The 22,527-nt window shown below is 35.6% G+C and overlaps 1 protein-coding gene across 1 annotated transcript in view; it reads left to right on the top strand.

Moving 5' to 3' along the window:
• SEMA3D (semaphorin 3D) overlaps nucleotides 1-17,471 on the top strand; it is a 278,459-nt gene extending 260,988 nt beyond the window's left edge. Inside the window, exons 17-18 of the mRNA XM_049893901.1 lie at nucleotides 4,341-4,480; nucleotides 14,239-17,471. Coding sequence (XP_049749858.1) covers nucleotides 4,341-4,480; nucleotides 14,239-14,664 — 566 coding nt within the window. The 3' untranslated portion in view covers nucleotides 14,665-17,471. The remainder of the gene's footprint in view (nucleotides 1-4,340; nucleotides 4,481-14,238) is intronic.
• Nucleotides 17,472-22,527: the final 5,056 nt, after the last annotated feature.

Below are 22,527 nucleotides of genomic sequence, written 5' to 3'. Positions count from 1 at the left end.
CGGAATATCAACTGAGATGTTTCAACAAACGGTTGCAGGGCTGAAAGTGCTCACTTGTCTATGCCAAGAAATATGGAAGACAGCTTCCTGGCCAACTGACTGGAAAAGATCTATATTTATGCCTATTCCCAAGAAAGTTTATCCAACCAAATGTGGAAATTATAGAACAATATCATTAATATCACACGTAAGCAAAATTTTGCTGAAGATCATTCAAAAGCAGCTGCAGCAGTATATCAACAGGGAACTGCCAGAAATTCAGGCCAGATTTAGAAGAGGATGTGGAACCAGAGATATCATTGCTGATGTCAGATGGATCGTGGCTGAAATCAGAGAATAGCAGAAAAATGGTTATCTGTGTTTTATTGACTATGCAAAGGCATTCAACTGTGTGGATGATAACAAATTATGGATAACATTGCTGAGAATGGGAATTCCAGAACACTTAATTGTGCTTATGAGAAATCTGTACATGGATCAAGAGGCAGTTGTTCAAACACAACAAGGGGATACTGTGAGGTTTAAAGTCAGGATAGGTGTGCGTCAGGGTTGTAGCCTTTAACCATACCTATTCAGTCTGTATGCTGAGCGAATAACCCAAGAAGCTGGACTATATGAAGAAGAACAGTGCCTCAGGACTGGAGGAAAACTCATTAACACCCTGCTTTATGCAGATGACACAACCTTGCTTGCGGAACGCGAAGAGGAATTGAAGCACTTACTCAAGAAGATCAAAGACCACAGCCTTCAGTATGGATTACACCTCAACATAAAGAAAACAAAAATCTTCACAGCTGGACCAATGAGCAACATCATCATGAACAGAGAAAACATTGAGGTAGTCAATGATTTCATTTTACTTGGATCCACAATCAACACCCATGGAACAGTCAAGAAATCAAAAGATGTGTTGCATAGCTGCTAAAGACCCCAAAAAGCAAAGATGTCACCTTGAGGAGTAAGGTGAACCTGACCCAAGCCATGGTGTTTTCAATCGCCTCATATGTATGTGAAAGCTGGACAATGAATAAGGAAGACTGAAGAAAATTTGACAGCTCCGAATTGTGGTGTTGGCAAAGAATATTGAATATACCATGGACTGCCAAAAAAACAAACAAATCTGTCTTGGAAGAAGTGCGGCCAGAAGGATCCTTAGAAGCAGTGATGGTGAGACTATATCTCACATACTTTGGACATGTTATCAGGAGGGACCAGTCCCTGGAGAAGGACATCGTGCTTGGTAAAGTAGAGGGTCAGTGAAAATGATGAAGACCCTCAGCGAGGTGGATTGACACAGTGGCTGCAACAATGGGCTCCAGCATAGCAAAAATTGACAGGATGGCGCAGGACTGGGCAGTGTTTCATTCTGTTGTGCATAGGGTTGTTATGAGTCGGAACCAACTCGACGGCACCTAACAACAACATAAGACTCTATTTGATCTGGTTCTTAATATATCCTCTGAACTTTTCTCACATCACTATTGCATGGTTCACTTATTGGCTTTCTTAGTCTTTTTCAAAAGCATCAGTCTGGTTCCTGCCTTGTGGATGTTTTCACTTGTTGTCCGGTATACCTGAAGGACTCTTCTCTCCAGATGTCTATAGAGCTCCACCTTCACATCATAGATTTTTGTGCTTTAAATGTTAATTCCTTCAAGAAACCTTCCCTGACCACCCTATATGGAATGTCTTTTTCCCCTTTCATCCCAAGTTTCCTAATCTGATTTATTTGTTGTGCATAACACTCCCAGATACTATTTTCTTTATTTATTCATTGATTTGATTACTTTGTCTCCATCAGTGGGATGCAAACTTCTTGAGATCAGTGACTTTGCTGGTAATATTCATCACTATATCCCCAGCACCTAAAGCAATGTCAGTATAGTGGACACACAAGAATATTTTCTTAATGGATGGGCGGGGCGGGGGGGGGAATACTCAAATTGATAGCATTTGAACTGTGCATTAATTAAAAACGTGGATTGGGTTAAGTTTGCAACATTCCCTGTTATTTTATGGAGTTTATGTTTATCTTGTAGGTGATAGGGATCTATTTCATATTTCTGTATAGGAGAATGGAAAGATTACTTAAAAATAATTGACAACTGTATAGGTGATTTATTTGAATCAGAGGAACTAGAGGCAGAGAACCAGTTGTTAGACTGTTAGTAAAGATTATGAGGGTATTTACAACCTCAAGTTCTCCATTGCTGTCACAATGGAGTAGTTTCAATTCACCATGGAGAGAAAAGGGAAGATTTGAACAATAATTCTTAGTAAAGAAGGTAGGAAGTGACTTGCTTATAATCTAACATAAATATGTGCTGCACTTTACCAGGTAACCAAGTCTTGAATAATTTGCAGGAATATATTTCTCTTCTTCCTTCTTACTTTTCTTATTACTTCAATTTTTAAATGCTATTTGATTATTAATGATATAAAATCAATAATGCATATAGGTGAACAGTGTTTAACAATGTTAAAGAGATATAATATTAACTTCCAGTGATATGTCATATATGTCTTATGAAGAAATATTCAAGGCATTTCACTGTGAAAAGAAAATGTTTTGATTGAAGTCTGGAAGCTTAAAATACTTTCTTCAAAATTATTTTGCTCTTAAAAACTGCTCTTTTACAACACTATGAAACACATCTTTTGCACTTTTCAAAGTTAGATAATAATACAATATTTTATATATATACATAAATATGTATAAAAAAACATGTATTTTTAAATTTAAAAATAGAAAATTTAAACCTCAGAGATGAAACGAACATTATTAGAAGCAGTGATAAATTCTAGGTATTTGCTGATAAACTGATGAAGTGTTGATTTTTTGTCATAGGACCACTGTCTTTTACCGACATAACAAAGGCTTTCAGATAATCAGCCCACTATTTTGGTCATCCAGTTGATTTCACTAATCTATTGTCTACTGCTGACCCATACCTTGGTTGAATCATTCTAATCGAGGTTCTCCTGGGCCCTTGCCCCACCACCTGATGATTAGCCTGCACCCTCCTGGCTTTGTTCACAACCTCCTTTGCTCAGGAAACCACCATCTGTATTAAGAAATGATGCGTGTCTTTTTCTTCCGTGATCGGCATTAGTGATCTTTCTGTGCATTAGGAATTTATTAACTGTGAAAATTGCAGATATAACCCATTGAATTGGCAGAGATAGTGAATAGATTACAGGTTTCAAGTGGAATCCACACATTTTGAAGGTTATGATGCTAATTCAAAGTAGTGTCAGCATGCTTGACTTAATCATTGCTGTCAAAACACAAATAAGTTTAAAAGACATTTCTTGAAAAAAAAAAAAAGCCCATATGGTGTCTGTGCATTCGTGTCATTTGCTGATAATTTTGTATGCTTAGGTTTAGGATTCACTTACATCGCTTAAGGCCACTCTTTGGTTTATGCTTAAAATGCTAAGGAGGCCCATCTGCAGAATTGAGACATCTGAAAATATGATGAAAAAGTGCATGTTTGGGCCAGGCTGAGCAGCCGTCAGTTTTTATTTGATCAAATTTGAGCAACAGATCTTAGATCACACATGGGACACAGCCTTTGGCTACTCTGGATGGAATGTATTTCAGATGGTACAGTTGATTTAAGAGAATAAGGTGCTCCTTTGGTGTCCTTAACTTTCTCATAGTACATGCATGTTGAGCTGGAGTGTCCTTTCAGGACAAAACAAAAATTTAGTGTTGATAATATAGATAATGTCCAGATACTGAGTATTACAACATTGGGTTTATTATCATCATTATAGAATTCCATCGAGGTGGACAACCGTACTTACTCTTTGGAATAAAAATTTCTTAATATTCTAAAATAAGCTTTGTGGGCTAATTCATGGTATAATTTCTCTTTAAAAGTGATGTAAAGTTTTCTTCCAGAACCATCTACAAAATTAGCTACATTTAGTATATAAGGTATAATTTTTTTCTTCCAGAGCTACCTACAAAACCAGCTACATTTTATACACTAGAAAAGGTATTAATGCATTAAAAGATGCAAAAGGTTCATTTGGCTCTGAGAACATGATTCAGTGTTTAAACTTAGATCTTGTGAATTTTCATTCTTAAAAAATCAATTGGTAGGTAACATATTGATGAAAGAGTCAAAATTGCAATGCAGGAATAGAGTTTTAAAAATCAATCTATTAAATAATATTTGACTCTTAAATTACAATACTGTAGCATGAATTTCCTTTCTCTTTAATAATGTGTATGATTCTTTCCCTCATGGCATCTGTTCTAAATCAGTCTATTTTCCTATTGCTTTAAAATCAGGTCAAGGTTAATCTCCTATTCCATGTTTGCTTTCCAGGCATTAGTCATGAAACTGCTGATGAAAAGGTGATTTTTGGCATTGAATTTAATTCAACCTTTCTGGAATGTATACCTAAATCCCAACAAGCATCTATTAAGTGGTATGTCCAGCGGTCAGGAGATGAACATCGAGAAGAGGTAACTGATAGGCATCAAAGAATACTTACCTTGAGGGAAATAGTATAAAACTTAAGTTTTGGTTGTGAGACACGTTTGATTTTTAGCACCACATGGTGCTCTTCTCATTATTTGTTAAAAAGAAATTAGCAGTTTATATTTATACCAATGGTAACAATGGTTTTGAGTTTGGAATAGTTCAACACAAAAGTATGAATAAAATATATCTAAAAGTAGATTAATTTTTTTAATTTACATAATTTTTATTTTCAAATTTTTATTTCTTGTTGATTGCCCATACTTTAGAACAACGAAAAAAATCAACCCCCCCTTTCCACACACATACAGGCACACAGTGACCAAATTTGAACTGTTGTGTTCAATTTTGATTATAAATTGAAACATACTGAGCATGTGCAAAAATAGAAATATCCACCTGTGTTATCATGTCATATGGAGAAGTTGGATAAGCACCTGAACATATCTATCTTTTCACTTTTATGGATTAAAATTTAATCAACAAAGAGGTAATACAGATGCTCTATTTGTTTTTTGCCTATCTGCTTCAGTTTTCTTAGCACATACCTGTGATTAAAACATAAAAAACAACAACCATAGCACAGATATTTGTGAGGTAGATAGGTTGTTATACATGCTACCAAATTTAATGAAATGAGTTCATGTAGTCTATGAAATCCTAAATTAATATTATTTGAATGACATGAAACAAAGATTAATTTGGCAGAATTGCTGTTTTCCTATTGCAATGCCAAAGAGAAACCAACCATGCTCAGTCTGGAGTTCTAAATTTTTCAATATTAAGCTAAGGGCACTGTGGTAAGTAATGGAGCGAATACAGAAATCAGCATTAGATGTCTTGAGTTGCAACATGGTCCTTCTACCTTTGGCCATATCACTTAGTCTCTCTGGGCTACAATTTTCTAAGATGGACAAAATAAACTCATAAGTTTACTGTGAAAATAATCAAATGAGAAATCACATATAAGAATGTGGTACCCACAAGTGTAAAATGTGCATATAAAGTTACAGATATTCTCTATCAGGGAAAAAGTGTGGAGCAGGAAGCAGCACTGATCTTGTATTCAGAAAATGCTGATTGTAGCTTTGACTTGACTGCTGAGGGATATGGACATGTAACTTCTTTAGCACGTAGCATAAGTAGCTAGAGGAAACGCTCTCCCAAATACCAACTTCTGTAACAAATCTATAAACATTTAAAATAATACCTGTGATCAGTCAAGCATTTGTATAAAGTAGTGGTTTTCAACCTCAGGTGATTTTGCCTCCCAGGGGATATTTGGCAATGTCTGGGTCTTTCTGGTTGTCACGACTGGATGGGTGAGAGACGGTACTACTAGTGTCTAGTGGGTATGGTGCCAGAGATGCCAAGGGTGCCGCTAAACATCCTGCAATGCACAGGACAATTTCTCACAACAAATGATTATCCAGACCCAAATGCCAACAGGGACAAGGTAAAGAAACCTTGGAGTGGAATAACCAAACATTTATCATAAGAAATTTATTGAAGGATATAGTTGCACCATTACATTGAGAAATTAACATCATCCTTTTCATCTGTATCTACAGGAATAAATTTTTTCCATCATAATGTTGACCCTAGACATATTTAATACCAGGGCAGTAATTTCATTATGTATTATTTCAAATTGCTCCAGTAAAACATGATTCTTTATTTTAACTAAAACCAGTTGGCATCAAGTCAATTCAGACTCAACCAACATCCATAAATTCTAAAACTATGGCAAAGGCATTGTTACACTGAGACTTTACTTTAAGGGTCCTAATTTCACAATATATATTGAATTATTATCTGATGCAGAAGTAATTATTTAATCTCAAAACAAAGTATTTACTTTTTATCTTAAAAATATTGGATGTTATCTGAATTTTTCAACACATAGATTTTCTTTTAGTTGCGTTGCAATATTTTACTTTTTTTCATAATTTTTGTGCTTTAAGTGAAGGCTTACAAATCAAGTCAGTCTCTCACACAAAAACCCATATACGCTTTGCTACACAATCCCAATTACTCTTCCCCTAGACAGCCCACTCTCTCCCTCCACTCTCTCTTTTCATGTCCATTTCGCCAGCTTCTAACCCCCTCCACCCTCTCATCTCCCCTCCAGGCAGGAGATGCCAACATAGTCTCAAGTGTCCACCTGATACAAGAAGCTCACTCCTCACCAGCATCCCTCTCTAACCCATTGTCCAGTCCAATCCATGTCTGAAGAGTTGGCTTTGGGAATGGTTCCTGTCCTGGGCCAACAGAAGGTCTGGGGGCCATGACCACCGGGGTCCTGCCAGTCTCAGTCAGACCATTAAGTCTGGTCTTATGAGATTTTGGGTCTGCATCCCACTGCTCTCCTGCTCCCTCAGGGGTTCTCTGTTGTGTTCCCTGTCAGGGCAGTCATCGGTTGTAGCCAGGCACCATCTAGTTCTTCTGGTCTCAGGATGATGTAGTCTCTGGTTCATGTGGCCCTTTCTGTCTCTAGGGCTCGTAATCACCTTGCGTCCTTGGTGTTCTTCATTTTCCTTTGATCCAGGTTGGTCGAGACCAATTGATGCGTCTTAGATGGCTGCTTGCTAGCATTTAAGACCCCAGACGCCACTCTTCAAAGTGGGATGCAGAATGTTTTCTTAATAGATTTTATTATGCCAGTTGACTTAGATGTCCCCTGAAACCATGGTCCCCAGACCCCTGCCCCTGCTACGCTGGCCTTCGAAGCATTCAGTTTATTCAGGAAACTTCTTTGCTTAAAGGTTTAGTGCAATTGTGCTGACCTCCCCTGTATTGAGTGCTGTCTTTCCCGTCACCTAAAGTAGTTCTTATCTACTGTCTAATTAGTGAATGCCCCTCTCCCTCCCGCCCTCTCATAACCACAAAAGAATGTTTTCTTCTCAGTTTAAACTATTTCTCAAATTCTTATAATAGTGGTCTTATACAATATTTGTCCTTTTGCAACTGACTAATTTCACTCAGCATAATGCCTTCCAGGTTCCTCCATATTATGAAATGTTTCACATATTCCTCACTGTTCTTTATCAATGGGTAGTATTCCATTGTGTGAATATACCATAATTTATTTATCCATTCATCCATTGATGGACATCTTGGTTGCTTCCATCTTTTTGCTATCGTAAACAGTGCTGCAGTAAACATGGGTGTGCATATATCTGTTCGTGTAAAGGCTCTTATTTCTCTAGGATATATTCCAAGGAGTGGGATTACTAGATCGTATGGTAGTTCTATTTCTAGCTTTTTAAGGAAGTGCCAAATCGATTTCCAAAGTGGTTGTACCATTTTACATTCCCACCAGCAGTGTAGAAGTGTTCCAATCTCTCCACAGCTGCTCCAACATTTATTCTTTTGTGTTTTTTTGATTAATGCCAGCCTTGTTGGAGTGAGATGAAATCTCATTGTAGTTTTGATCTGCATTTCTCTAATGGCTAGTGATTGTGAACATTTCCTCATATATCTGTTAGCTACCTGAATATCTTCTTTAGTGAAGTGTCTATTCATACCTTTTGCCCATTTTTTAATTGGGTTATTTGCCTTTTTGCATTTGAGTTTTTGCAGTATCACAATATTTTACTTCTAAATTTCACAGAGTATATTTTCAGTTTTCTAAATAATCAAGTTTGATAATTGTTTTCAGTTAAATGCAATTTTTAATGAATGATTTTTTTCTCTATGGGAAACTTAGTGTGATTCTTATTATTTTTAAATATGGGTGCTCTGCTTGGAGTAGTCTCCTAGTGATAGATTTAGAAACATTTGTCTATCCATGTCTGCATTCACATCTTCGATTTTCCTGAAGATGCTATGCATTACTTTAATGTACCTTTTAACAGTATATCAAACAGTCATGATGGTATCATGCTCCATGAATTTTGATGGAGCAGAAATAGCCTATTAAATTTTATTTAAAAGTCTTTTAACTACAGTATTTCAACTGGTATTTTCATCTATTGTTGTAAGTGGGCAATTACGCATTGTCCAGGATTTGCAATATTGCTTCCTGAGCTGAGAAAAAGGGCAAAATCCAGACTAGATTTGAAGCATTTTTCTCAACAGGATGCCTTCTGCTCCTCACCCATGGGGTCACAGTGCGGAATTTTTCCTCCACTCAAGAACAGCCTGAGGGAGGGCCAGGATCTCCCGTGGCACCAAGGCTGTCACCAGGTTATTCTCTGCCAGTAGGAGGATGTTTCCTTACTTAGCTGTTTCACAGTTGGGTGCTGTTGGGAGGTCATGAGTCGGTTATCTACTGACTTTCTTATAAAGCTGCTCTTAAAATTGATGATGTTTATGCTGTAACTAGTGAGTTAATCGGCAGTCCCCAAGCTTCTGTTGAACTTTTGGAATCTGGAAGAATAGAAGAGGAAATACTTTATGCCACTTGCCATGCTGTATTTTCTCAGTGGGTGTTTAGAATATTTTTAAAGCATCTTCAAATATTTACATTTTTTTGTGTTCACATGTTTTTATTCCATTTTTATTCTTTATTTTTTTAACCACAAAACAATATAAATGTGTTTGAAAATACAGTAACATAAAAAAAGAGCTGTGAGGCCACTAAGCACAGATAAGCCTAAGTAATACTTTGATGTCTATTACAACTTTATTTTCACTAACCGTTACACTTCTATCATTTTCCCTTCCCATTCAGTTTTAACACCATGTTTTTCCTGTCCCACTCCCAACCACTACCTTGACACCACTGTCACCCGTGGCTGTTCCATGCTTTATTTAAGTTTCTCTTTATTCATGTTTTCACTTTAAAAAAAAAAAAAAGGAGTGATGGTTTTCTTATACCTAAATCTTTCTCTATTTTTCTAACTATTTTCTTAGAACAAATTCCTAGGAGTTGAATCACTGAGTTAAAGACCTTGATTATCTTTATGCCTTTCGGTAAACAACTATGTTATTAATTTGCCATCAGAATCACAAAATTATTGCCTTTTCTGGGCTCCTGAGACAAAATTGTGTATCATCATTTAGGAAAACATTACCAATTTTATATGGAAAAAAAATCATATTGTGTTGATGTCTATGTCTTTGAATATTAGTGAATATAAACTTAACTCCTCATGTTTCTTGGCCATTTATAAAACCAAAAAAATAGTTGCTGTCAAGTCCATTCTGACTCATGGCATCACAATGCATGTCAGAGTAGTCTATGCTCCATAGGGTTTTCAGTGACTGATTTTTTGGAAATTGGTCACCAGGCTTTTTTCCAAGGCACCCCGGTGGACTCAGACCTCCAGCCTCTCAGTTAGTAGCTGAATGTGTTAACTGGTTGCAACACCCAGGGCCATTGGTATTCAGTTGTATTTGGTGAATTGCCTTGCCTGTCATTTGCTTAGTTTATATGGATGTATTCACTTGAAAGTGATTTCTACAAGCTTTTTTACAGTATATATAAAAAAAAAAAAAAAACCAAACCTGTTGCCAACGAGTTGATTCCAACTTGTAGTGACCCTATAGGACAGAGTAGAGCTGCCCCATAGGGTTTGCAAGGAGTGGCTGGTGGATTCAAACTGCTGACCTTTTGGTTAGCGGCCAAGCTCTTAACCACTGTATACCACCAGGGTTCTTATAGATATTAACAATTTAATGTAGAATATAAGTACTTTCTTCTTAAGTTTTGTATCTCCTAATTTTTTTGTGTCACTAACATACATAAGTTTTCTATTTTATGATGACAAATGTATTGAATTCTACCTCTATGATTTCTCCATTATTATGCTTACAAACTCCTTCTCTAATGAGAGGGCAAATATATATTTATAGATTGCTGTTGTTGTCTTGTGCTGTTCAGTCGATTCTGACTCATGGCGACCACATGTGTTACACAGTAGAAATGTTCTACAGGATTTTCTTGGTTGTAATCTTTAGGAAAACAGATTGTCAGGTCTTTTCTTCCACAGTGCCAGCGGGCAGGTTGGAACCACCAATTCTTTGGTTTCCAGCCAAATGCAGACTATTTGTGCCACCCAGGGATTTATATTTATAGATTATAAACATACAAGTATATATTTACTAAATATATACTTAAAATAATTTTATTTTTACATTTACATTTTGTGTTTTATATTTCCATTTAATCAAATATATTAAATTAATCTAGTAGTTACATTTTTCTTTAAATAGTGAGTCACTTTTCTCAGCACTATTTGTGAATAAGTTTTCCTTTCTCTAATGCTTGCTTAAAATATTAATTATTGGCTTTGTGGTATATTAATAAATGGATCATGTACTGTGTTAAATAAGTATAAAACCCTTTGCCTGGTGGTGCAATGGATAGGAGATTAGCTGCTACCCAAAATGTTGGCAGTTCGGATCCACAGGAAGCTCCTTGGAAACCCTATGGGGCAGTTCTATTCTGTCCTATAGGGTCGCTATCAGTCAGAATCGACTGGACGGTAACGGAATTGGTTTTTAGTTTAATAAGTATACCCTGGTGAAATTTAAAAACGTGTATGCAGATGATTCCATTGTGGTTCCTTTTTCTTAATCACATATTAAATAAGTGTTATTGTAAACACAGAGAAATTGTTGAAAGTGTTTTAGTCTTTTTGTTTTTTTCCCTCATACTGATGAGCTTTTTTTCCTTATATAAACCTATTATTTCTTATGTTTGTGGAAGAAAGGAGATATCCTTGAAGCCTGAGTTTCTCCTAAGATACGTGCAATGCTTTAGCTAGGACAAAACTGACAGGTGAATTATCTGTAAAGGAATTAGCATTAGGCTGCTATTATCAGAGAAGGAAGTCCCTGACCTTTACCTGCAGCTTGGTACTTAAATATCCTTTGTCCTTTACTACATAACTCTTCTCATTTTAAATGAATTACCTTTCACTGAAGATCTACATTTAATAATGCCAAACATATTACCCTTGTTCGCATTAGGCAAATGGATAGTCCACCCCAGTTTCAAGCATGGTTTTGATTTGTAAGGCTGGGCAGTTTTTACTTATCGCTTCTAGAGTGGAGAAAATTCCATGAGTTTAAATCAATGGACAGAGGTTACATTATCTCTTGGTAGAAAAGCCGAATTTTCTAAATTGACTCTGCTGACATTTCACTGTGGAGATACAGTCTGTGTAATGCATACTAGTCCAGCCTGCAATGAAAGCATTACAGAGAATGAGAATAAAGTAGGCAAATGTTAATCGACTACTTAATTTCTAAGTCACAGATTTTTATCTCTAAATTGCCAAAACCCTATGAAAATATATCAATTCAAAATGCATCATATTAGAGATGCTATTTCATCAAGGCATATTTTTGAAATTTTATAAAGAATAAAACGTCAATATGATGATTCCAGTAGACATTAAATAAACCCAGAAAGCCTGAAATTTATGAAAGCAAGTTTTCTATCTGTAGGTCAAAGAGAAAAGAACAAATTAAGCATTTCATGAAAGAAGGAAAAGGTGCAGGACCATGACTGAGTAATGAAATGACAGGTGTTTATGAAACTCAGTCCTGTGAGAACAAAACTAGGGTGGAAAAGAGGGAAGGGAACCAGACTTCCAAACAACATAAACAGGATACAAAAAGAGAAGAGCAGAAACAATGAAGAAGTATAGTACAATATGTATGAAATCAAAGCCATAATTTCTTCCTCTCAGAAGATGAAAAAGAACAATAAAAAGTAGTGAGTCAAAGCTGTGACATTCTCTAAAAGCCACATTAAATGCAGTTTAAAAATTAGCAAGAATACCAGTCATGAAAAGGACATCTAGAGACAAACTGAAACTGAAGTTACCCGCTTTGATTGTCATGCTGATAACCAAGGCTATTCTCTGTTAAGGAAACTACAGAAATAAAGGCTTCAGAATATTACCTTTCAAGAAACATGGTGTAGTCTATAATGTTGCTAATAATACTCCACAATTTAACCTTCAAAGAGCTTTACTCTAAGCCCCCAAATACACCATATGCTATGCCAACAACTTGATAAATGGGAGACCAGTCAGGGAAGATAAATGAGTCATCATAGGAAACAGAGAGGATAAGGATCGGAACTTGGCTATGGAGCCAATATTCTGTGACCTAAGATTTACCTAAATTTTTAAAAAACAATTCTTTTTATGGAATTATTTAAAGAAAAGATATATATATATGTATGTATTTATATATATATATTCATATTTATTTTAAGCATGAGGCATGAAACTCCTATGGTTTTGGGGAATGTAAGTGAAATCAAGGTTAAGTTGCATTACAGTGGCATTTAAAAATGTCTAGGTCTCTGAAAGAAATCCATTAGAAAAGGAGTAATGTATATTCAGTTCACCAAATGAGCAAAGGTAGGGGAAAAACCAAACAAACAAAACCCTGATGGTGTGGATACAGTGCAGAGCAAAGGCAGAACCAGAGACCATTCAGCCTCATTAACCAGGGATCTGAGCTGTGACCTGCCATTGCCCTCATGTGGTACCCTGCCAGCTGCACTTTGCTGGCACAGAGGGTGGTTCGCCATATACTTGTTAGTTAACTGGGCTGGTAGCCAGAGATGTTTCTTTTCCTTTTCTCATATTTCCAGAATTGGAGGGATTTTTCCTACATATTTTTCAAACAAAGATGCAGGTTAGAGTCCACGCACTGTGAATAAATTTAATTTGGCTGTTTTTATGCTTCCCTGATTTCCATCGACTTAAAGTCTACAATACAGGGGCAGATGTGTAAACTGGGAAATCTTCCAGACGTCTTTGTTGTTGTTATTCCACTTAATGCTGAGCCACTCAGCAATACTCCACATTAAACAGGGCTCTTGTGTCTGTAAACATGCTTCTAGTTTTACTGAATATAAGTTCACTGCTCACACCAGATTCTGGGCCAGGCAAGCTTAAATGTTTGAATTGTCTTTCATTAATATTGCTTCAAAGGGTAAAGACTGTCATGTTTCAGGGGAGGTTCTTTTTTGTTCATTGTGTTTTCTCACACTTGAAATCACATTACCATGTTACAGTATACCAAGGTATGGCAAATATTTCCACAGATGACATGGTCTCAAGTATCAAATGTACACACAGTGTCAAAATTCAATCCATAGTAAAAAGGGAAATTCAGCTTTAAATGTTGCTAACCTTCCAACTACGGTCCTACTTAGTTACAGCACTAACATTCAGTGGCTGTGTCCGTGCCTTTCCACTTGACTTTTAACAAGTCGCTGGTTACAGCTTCCATATGCTATTTGGATCACTTATTTAGTGATATCTGGAAACTGAATGGAAACCCTGGTGGCGTAGTGGTTTGAAATTGTTGTTCTAGTCTATATTACAGGTGGCAGCATGCACTAAAATTTTTTCCCACACAATGACTTTTAATGTTACGATCCAGCTCTGAAATTCAGATATCAACTTGTCTTCCAAGTACACCAACTAGTGTCTGAATTTTCCATAAAGAAAGTCGGTTAATAGTTTCCAGTTAATGATCTTCACAGCTTTTCATTCCTATCCGTAGAGTGAGAGAAAAACTAACGTTATTCCAAAAGTTTAGTTAGACTTAAAATCAAATGTGAATAATTCAGGGTAAGGTTTGGGGCTATTACTTTCATTGAATTTTTTCATCCTCTTTGGCTATGGCTTTCAATATTATGCTTGATAACAGAGAGATGGAGAATATATCTTTTAGGTTCATCTAAGTAAAACTATGTTGCATGTTTTCATTTGCCCATAGCTCTCTCTGTTTTTAATTTATTGCCTACATTTTTCCAATTCTGCAGCTGAAACCTGATGAAAGGATCATCAAAACTGAATACGGGCTACTGATTCGCAGTTTGCAGAAGAAAGACTCTGGGATGTATTACTGCAAAGCACAGGAGCACACTTTTATCCATACCATAGTGAAGCTGACTCTGAATGTCATTGAGAACGAACAGATGGAAAATACCCAGAGGGCAGAGCATGAGGAGGGGCAGGTCAAGGATCTGTTGGCTGAGTCACGGTTGAGATACAAAGACTACATCCAAATCCTTAGCAGCCCAAACTTCAGCCTCGACCAATACTGTGAACAGATGTGGCACAGGGAGAAGCGGAGACAGCGAAACAAGGGCGGCCCAAAGTGGAAGCACATGCAGGAAATGAAGAAGAAGCGAAATAGAAGACATCACAGGGACCTGGATGAGCTTCCTAGAGCTATGTCCACGTAGTTTTCTATTTAATTTAAAGTATTCTTTACCCGCAAATATACTGTCTTCTGTTTTGTACATCCGTTATACTAACTCATAAATGCTTTCCATGGAGTTTTGCTAAGGCACAAGAACAATAATCTGAATAAGATTATATATGGTGAATATGGGATAATAAGGGCAATAATTCATCTGAACCAGGTTTCCAAGAACTAAACTTGCCATTGCAAAGTATAAGAATTATAGTCAAAATAGGGGCTTTGCGTTTGTTAATGTTTTTATGTTTTGAGTTTTTGAATTTATTATGTCGTAAAATAATTGAGCTAAGCAAGCATCAAATTTAATACTGTAATAAGGTGGTTATTTCCCTTGCATATCCATTAAGCATGGAGTTTTACCATGCAATTGTTCTGTGTTCTTATGAACAGATACGTCATTCCATTCTAGAACTGGCAACCTTGTGGTAAGAATTGGAGGGAAGACACAAATTCAGATAGCTCATATTATCAACAGAAACATCCACAGCCGTTCACTCTTGGAGCACAGTTTAGGAATTTGGAGAGGTGTATTTTTTCTCTCAGGCCACAAGGGTTTACATTTAGTGTACTGCAACATTGATCTACTCAAGGGCATAAATGCTCCTCCCAGGACCCCTTATGACTTGTTAGAAGTAACATATTCACAAGGGGAAGCTGGTGCTTGATTATGTTTTTAGAATATATGCTGAGCTCTACTAGACATAATGTTTAAAAAATATTTTAGTAAGACATAGGAAAGTATCTTAATAAGATAAGGGAACCATCTGATGTACAAAGCCATTGCCATGGAGTCGATTCTGACTCACAGCCCCTGTAGGACAGAGTAGGGTTTCCAAGGCTGTGATCTTTATGAAAGCAGACTGCCACACCTTTCATCTGCAGGGTGGCTGGTGTGTTTGAACCACCGACCTTTCGGTTAGCAGCCGAGTGCTTTAACCACTGCACCATCACGGCTCTCATGATATATACTGCATCCTAATGGAAGGCATGCAGATGGGGTTTGTTAGGGAACAGAAGGAAAGACAGCGCTTAATTTCAGCTTTGAGGAAATCGCCTATCCCCATAGAAAGGAAGAATAACTGCAAATAAAGTAGGTGAAATGTGATGGAGCTTTATTCACTAGGCTGTAAGTCGCTGCCGATTTGCCATCCATCTGTTAAAAAACAATCCAGATGATAACAAACTGCTAGCAAAATCCTGAGGGAAAATAAATTTTCTGGAGGATCGTTCAAAGAATGAACACAAACCTTATTTACAATCAATGGGATTTCAGCTTGTACCTCCTCTCTCTAAGGATTATCATACTCTATATATTATTTCCATTTAATGCCTTTATTCTCTCCTACATATTGGATTATTTAAGTAGATTTTAATGAATAGGTGAAAAAAGCGATATGTACATACAAAAAGAGATAGAATTAGGTAGATGACAGAGGTGGCAAGTAGAGATATATATTTGGTGACTAAGAGAACAAGGGCAAAATTTTAATAACGGAAAGGGTTTAAATGAACTCTTTGACATCTTTTCTTCACACTACCTTTTTGCAGTTCTGAGGTGATGTTACAACTCAAGTGACATTGTCTTAGTAACTTAAATAAGCCTACTGCATGCAAAGAAAACAAACTCACAACATTAGCATAAATATCTTTCACAATTTGATAGCACTATCAAATGTTTCCAATTTGACTCTCCCTCTGAACATCTATGGTATATTTCCTGTCTGTTTAAGCAGGACTCACCTTTCTTACCAAACCTACAACCTTCTTCTGTTTTGCCTTTTCATGCCCTTTTTAGTGTGAAATGGAAAATTAGTCACTTCCTTGGATGGAAGGAAGATTTTCTGAAAACTAACAGACATTACGTGTTGCTCATGCATTCTGTATGTCTTCAGAAAAAAGTCTGTGAGAAACCCATGTGATTAGAGGCAGTTTATTACAGAATTAAATGTCACATCTGTGACTCTAGCTTTACATTCAGGGCATTGTTTCTGTCATACGTTGATTTTACTTGCATTGCTTACCTATCTGAAAGTAGTTACTGATATATGAGATTAAGTACTCTCTTTTGGTATGATAACCATGGCGTTTTGTAGATGTTTCACCGTAAGGAAAACTTAAGGAAATTAGGGTGTTTTTTTTTTTTTAAATGGGCCAAAATAAATCACTCTTTTAAAAAGAAAAGCATAAGAATAGCTGTGGCAGGATCAGACTGTCAATTGCATATCATAACAAGACTGTAACTGTTGATTTGCTGGGTTAAAATATTCCAGGAATCCATAGCAAAACTCAAAGTAAGTAAATCGCAGCATGTTTTATTTTTTAAAAGATTTCCAGATATTTGTATATCAGATGGTAATGATCAAATTATAGATGGCTTTGGAAAACTTACATCCCCGGGTGGTGCAAATGGTTTGCACTTGACTATTCACCTAAAGGTTTGTTCAAACCCACTGAGTGATGCCATGGAAGAAAGGCCTGGTGACCTGGTATCTGCTTCCATAAAGATACCAGGCAAGAGAATCCTACAGAGCTGTTTTACTGTGTAACATATGAGGTCACCATGAGTTGGGTTCGACTTGATAGCAATGGGTTTGTTGTTTTTTTTTTTTTTTGGTTTGGAAAAATTACATGAAGTTCAAATGTTAGGACTGACTTGTCAAAATAAATTTAATTTTCATCAAAATACGAATGCCCAAGCCGTTTTTTAAATTACTACTTTCTAATCCTACTTATTCAGACAGAAATTTGCAAACATTTTATGCCTCACATCTCAGGAATTTGTCTAATATTCCAGCTACTTTGGATCTAAAACTACTAATTACCTAAAATATATTGGAAATATGATTAATAAAATTAAATGTAATATAATAAAAATTGAACATGTGGGCAAAGACTTACGTGTGTTTGTAAAGATAGAGATCATATAAGCTATGTTTAAATTTTTTAACCCTTTAATTTCCAAGAACACTAGAAGAGGAATAGTTTAAATATATTAAATCCACACACACAGGGCATGCTTCCTTGCCACTGAATATTTTATCAAATTTGCTTTGAAATAAGGAAAAAGAAAACCATAAGAAGAAACAGTTCCATAAGCTGACTCTCAGTTGACTATATCTTTTTGAAATTATATTTTGGAATCACTAACTATTTGGTTTGAGGTGGAATATAAACATTTTGTGAGTAAGATTATGCTGTACATTTCTCCTAGGACTTCCAACGGGTTCTTCCTGGTTCAATCATGGCAGAGGAGGCGACATCGGAACAGACACGAATTTTTAAAATTTGGGTGATCCGGGAGCATAACCGGAACGGGAAAAAAATTACCGGTTGAAACCCTGCTAAAAAAGTTACCTCCCTCTTAGAAAACAGGGCATGGTAGGAGTTGCACAGCAACCAAATCTCTTGCCCTGTGGGATTTTGCACAGAGCGGGAAACAGCGGTGCCCCTCTCAAAGACCATGGACTACTCTGCCACTTTGAATGTGTGTCACACTCCTTGCTCTTGGCAATAATACAGTCTCGTGCATCAGGCTCCTGAAAGGGCTTACTACGCCTTTTCCAAGTCTCCCATTCCAGGGCTTCATAATTTTGCCTGTTCTGGTTATGGTTCTGGATCACCCAAAATTTAAAAATTGAGATCTATACCGGTTTTGCTTGGTTTTGGCATGGCTGAACTAGTTCAAACCGGTTTGAAGTCCTAGTTTGTCTCCTGTACTTTGCCCTCATGAATCCTGGAACAATACTAAGAAGTCTATACAATCCTGTTGATTTAATGCAGTAGAAATAGATTCCAAATCCAATTTTTCACTTGTTAGTGTAATCATAAAATAGTTACACAAATTGTGTTTTAATTTATGGTTTGGTGTACATAATGCCAGCAAAGCAAGTTCCCAGGGTTAGATGGTTGTAAGCAATTACTGAGACAGCCTTGTTTTAGTTAGATTCCCATCAATACTTTCAAACTGGAAGTTAATCCTCCTGGCTGCCTGAAAGCCATAACCTACAAATGCAACACATTTAGAGAGCCTCTAAGCAAGAGCTTGGTATTATAGCAACCAGCTCATGTGGGAAACATTGAACAGCCCATTGCTCATTGTGTCTTGGGAGAAGGAACCAAATGTCTTGTGCCTTAAGAATATTTTGGTTGTTAAATTTATAACCATAATTAATATGCTGCACTCATTCATTACTCAATTAAATTAGCACACAAAAAACAAATAAACAAACATCAACACTAGTTTAGGGTCTCACTCTGATTCAGAGCAGTGCAGATGTGATATTTTGTGAATTTATCTTAGAAACCTCTCCAGTGATGTTTGGTTCTGGCTTTATTTCAAGCACTTTAAAAAAAAAATCTGTTTTGTAATCTCACAGCATGGAATCAAGTGATAGCATTCTGTTGGAAAATTTAGTGGGTTTCTATATGTCTAGTCAATAAAATACACTGATGAAAAGGAAATATTTTCCTAAAAGTCATTTAGTGAGAAATAAGTTGTATAATAAAATATGCTTTTTTAAAAATAACAGTTATTGTACTAATAGCATAACACCAGAGTAATAATACAAAATGCCAATATTTATTAAAAAACTGAAGTCATAAATTAAAAACATATATATCCAAGTTGGTATCTGCAATTATCTTTATTGCTCTGGAGATATTATACTTGACTAGTAATATTTAAACTATTTAGGAAAAAGCAGGTCAAATATTTAGAGGTAAAGTCTAGATTCATTATCCCATTGCCAACAAGTCGACTTTGATTCATAGAGACCCTATACAACAGAGTAGAACTGTCCCATAGGGTTTCCAAGGCTGTAATTCTTATGGAAGTAGATTGCCACACCTTCCTCTTGCAGAGTGGCTGCTGAGTTTGAACTGCCAGCCTTTGGGTTAGCACTTAACCATTGCACCACCAGGGCTCCTTAGATTAATTATAAGGCTTTGTAATTCATTCTCCCTTATATGGTATATTTGTTTCTGGTTTTAAATTAGAACTGTCTAACATTTTAATTAATAAATTTTCATTAAGACTACAGATAACTAGCTAATACTTTCAAGTACCCGTGTCACACAAATCAGCTGTCCATGAAAAAAAAAGAGGGTCTTAAAATGCCTATGTTTATTCTTGGTTTCATATTTTTCTCCCCTTTTTTCGGTACATATATCTTTGACTTATTTGTTCTTTTCTGCATTTCATTCCAGCTCTTTATGCTACTAAATGTAATTCTGCCTGTCTGCATTCATTTACATTAATTTATTAGGAATTTTAGGAGTTTGTTTAGAAATGGATAGTCTAAGTAATTAATTTATACAGAACCCTTTTTCAAAAGAATTAAAAACACTACATTCACACTACTGAATAAATATTTCTGAAAACCAACCAAATTACTTAAGAGATGGAAAAATAGTCATAGAAAAGTGGCTGAAGAATTATAATTTACATGAAGTCTTGTCTTTCTGTTGACTAAATAATTTTCATTTACAATATGCTGGTTGCAAAATAGTCATACTCTTGAATTTCTCCTTTAGTCCATATTTTGGTTCTTCATATGCTATTAAGCTTTGTTACTGCTGAATTGTATAGACTCGGCCTAAAAGATAAGTTGACAGTGCTCATTGTCTGTTTTTCAACATTTTCAAAATTAATTTTCAAAGACAACTTATATAATTCAGATGCCAACAAAATAATAAAACTGAAGCAGAGCATCCATTACATGCTAGATTTCTTAAATTTAACTATAACATATTTCATATGCATTATAAATAAAAATAGAAATCAAAACTGAAATTGTCTCCTTTAGAATGTCACATTTGTCTTAGACAATATGCTGGAACTGATTAGCTTGCTTAGTTTAGGGAAAAAAATTGGTATTTGAAATGTTTTTATAAAATTATATATTTTTCTCACAGTAAATTACCACAATTTTTAAAAAATCAACTTATATCTGTGTTATGGTTAAAAAAATAAAATTCCCAGATAATACACATAAGCAGTGCAAATACAGGAATATGAACATGATTTATACCTCTCATTTAAATATTTTGTATAAATATTTATGAAGAGTTTGAGATAGATGATTTTTGGGGAAAGGCAAAAATTTGTCAGAAACTAAAATCATGTAATTTAATTCTGATAATTTAAGTGGTTAGCAATTGATTTTGAATTTATAGTTTTGGTATTTCAAAAGAAATGTAGTCTTGTAGTTTAAAATAATTAAAAATTGTTAAATGTATATTTTGGCTGTATCATAATAAAATACAAATATTAATGTTTTATGATTATAAACAGTGTTGGTTTGTGTTCAGATTTTGTTTTCAAACACTAAACATGCTAACCAAATTTTATACATAACATCGAACTAAAACAAATATCAAGGAAAACATCTTCCAACAAATTTCAGTAGATATTTTTGTGCTGTATGTAAAAATTAATTTCATCAATGAAAGAAAAGAATAAGTATCTCTCCCTATTTAATACAGTTATGCCCACTCCTCACTTATCGACATGGTTAGGTTCAAAAGACCAAGTCATCATGCAAAAATCAGTATTATGTGGAAATGGAAGGTGACCACGTCAGGTCACAAAATGGAGGATGACTATATCATTACATAACTGCCAAATTGCATCATTACAAAACTGTCAAATTACGTCATCACATAACTGCCAAACCACTGAGATTTATGGTCTATCCAAGCTGACATATAATCTTAACTATCACAGGCAGCATTACTCTCACCTCACACCTCAGCATTTGTTACTGCCAGATGTACGTTGTTAACACACAAAATAGAAGGATAGTATATTTTTCACTGTTGTCATAAATGCAAAATGTTCGATAACGAGATAGTTGATACATGAGGAGTATGTGTATACAGTTAACCACTATTGTGATTTACTTTAGACTTTGTCAGACTGAGATGAAGGAATCACCACAAGTAACTATTTTTTTTTTAAGATTTCCAGTTACAATTCCATAAGTGAAATTTTAAAACACTCTTCTATATCATTAGCTTTGCATATATAAATATAATTTATTGAATAGTAAAGTGATGGTTTCGTATTTGTTTTTCCTTTATAAACATATTTCTTGAATTCCTTTTAGAGAAAATAATTATATTTCTTTACAACTTGGTACAAAGATGAAAAATGTTTTATATTTGCAAATAAGGAATATTACAACATCCCCACAAATCTGATAAAGAGCATGCAGAGATATTGCATAGAGATGTAAACTTTCTGAGTGTTCTGACAAGTTTCAAACATGAGAGATCCACAGTAATGTATAATCTTTAAAAAGAACAAATAGTTTTATATAAGTTTCTTTTAGATTCTAGATCATGCCCAAACTCTCTCTGTAACTAAAATACAACACAGACTAATAATTGAGAATATTCCAGATATATTTTTTCAAATACGGGAAGACACACGAGTGATTTTTAAGACAGAAGAAATAAGAGTGTAACATTTGAGAACTGGAAGCACAATCATACAATTTGCTGCCTGTGTTAACGTGACTTTTCTTGCCCAGGAAGAATAAACGGTAAATAACATTTGTCATGGATTGAATTATGTCCCCCCAAAAAATGTGTGTATTAACTTGGTTAGGCCATGATTCCCAGTATTCTGTGATTGTCCTCCATTTTGTGATTGTAATTTTATGTTAAAGAGGATTAGGGTGGCATCATAACACTCTTACCAGGTCACATCCCTGATCCAATGTAAAGGGACTTTCCCTGGGGTGTGGCCTGCACCACCTTTTCTCTCTCAAGAGATAAAAAGGAAAGGGATGCAAGTGAAGAGCTGGGGATCTCATACCACCAAGAAAGCAGTGCCAAGAGCAGA

Source organism: Elephas maximus, chromosome 8 (genome assembly GCF_024166365.1).
Source record: "Elephas maximus indicus isolate mEleMax1 chromosome 8, mEleMax1 primary haplotype, whole genome shotgun sequence".
Lineage (NCBI taxonomy): Eukaryota > Metazoa > Chordata > Mammalia > Proboscidea > Elephantidae > Elephas > Elephas maximus.
Note: the sequence above shows the minus strand (reverse complement) of the source record. Positions and strands in the feature narration are given on the sequence as shown.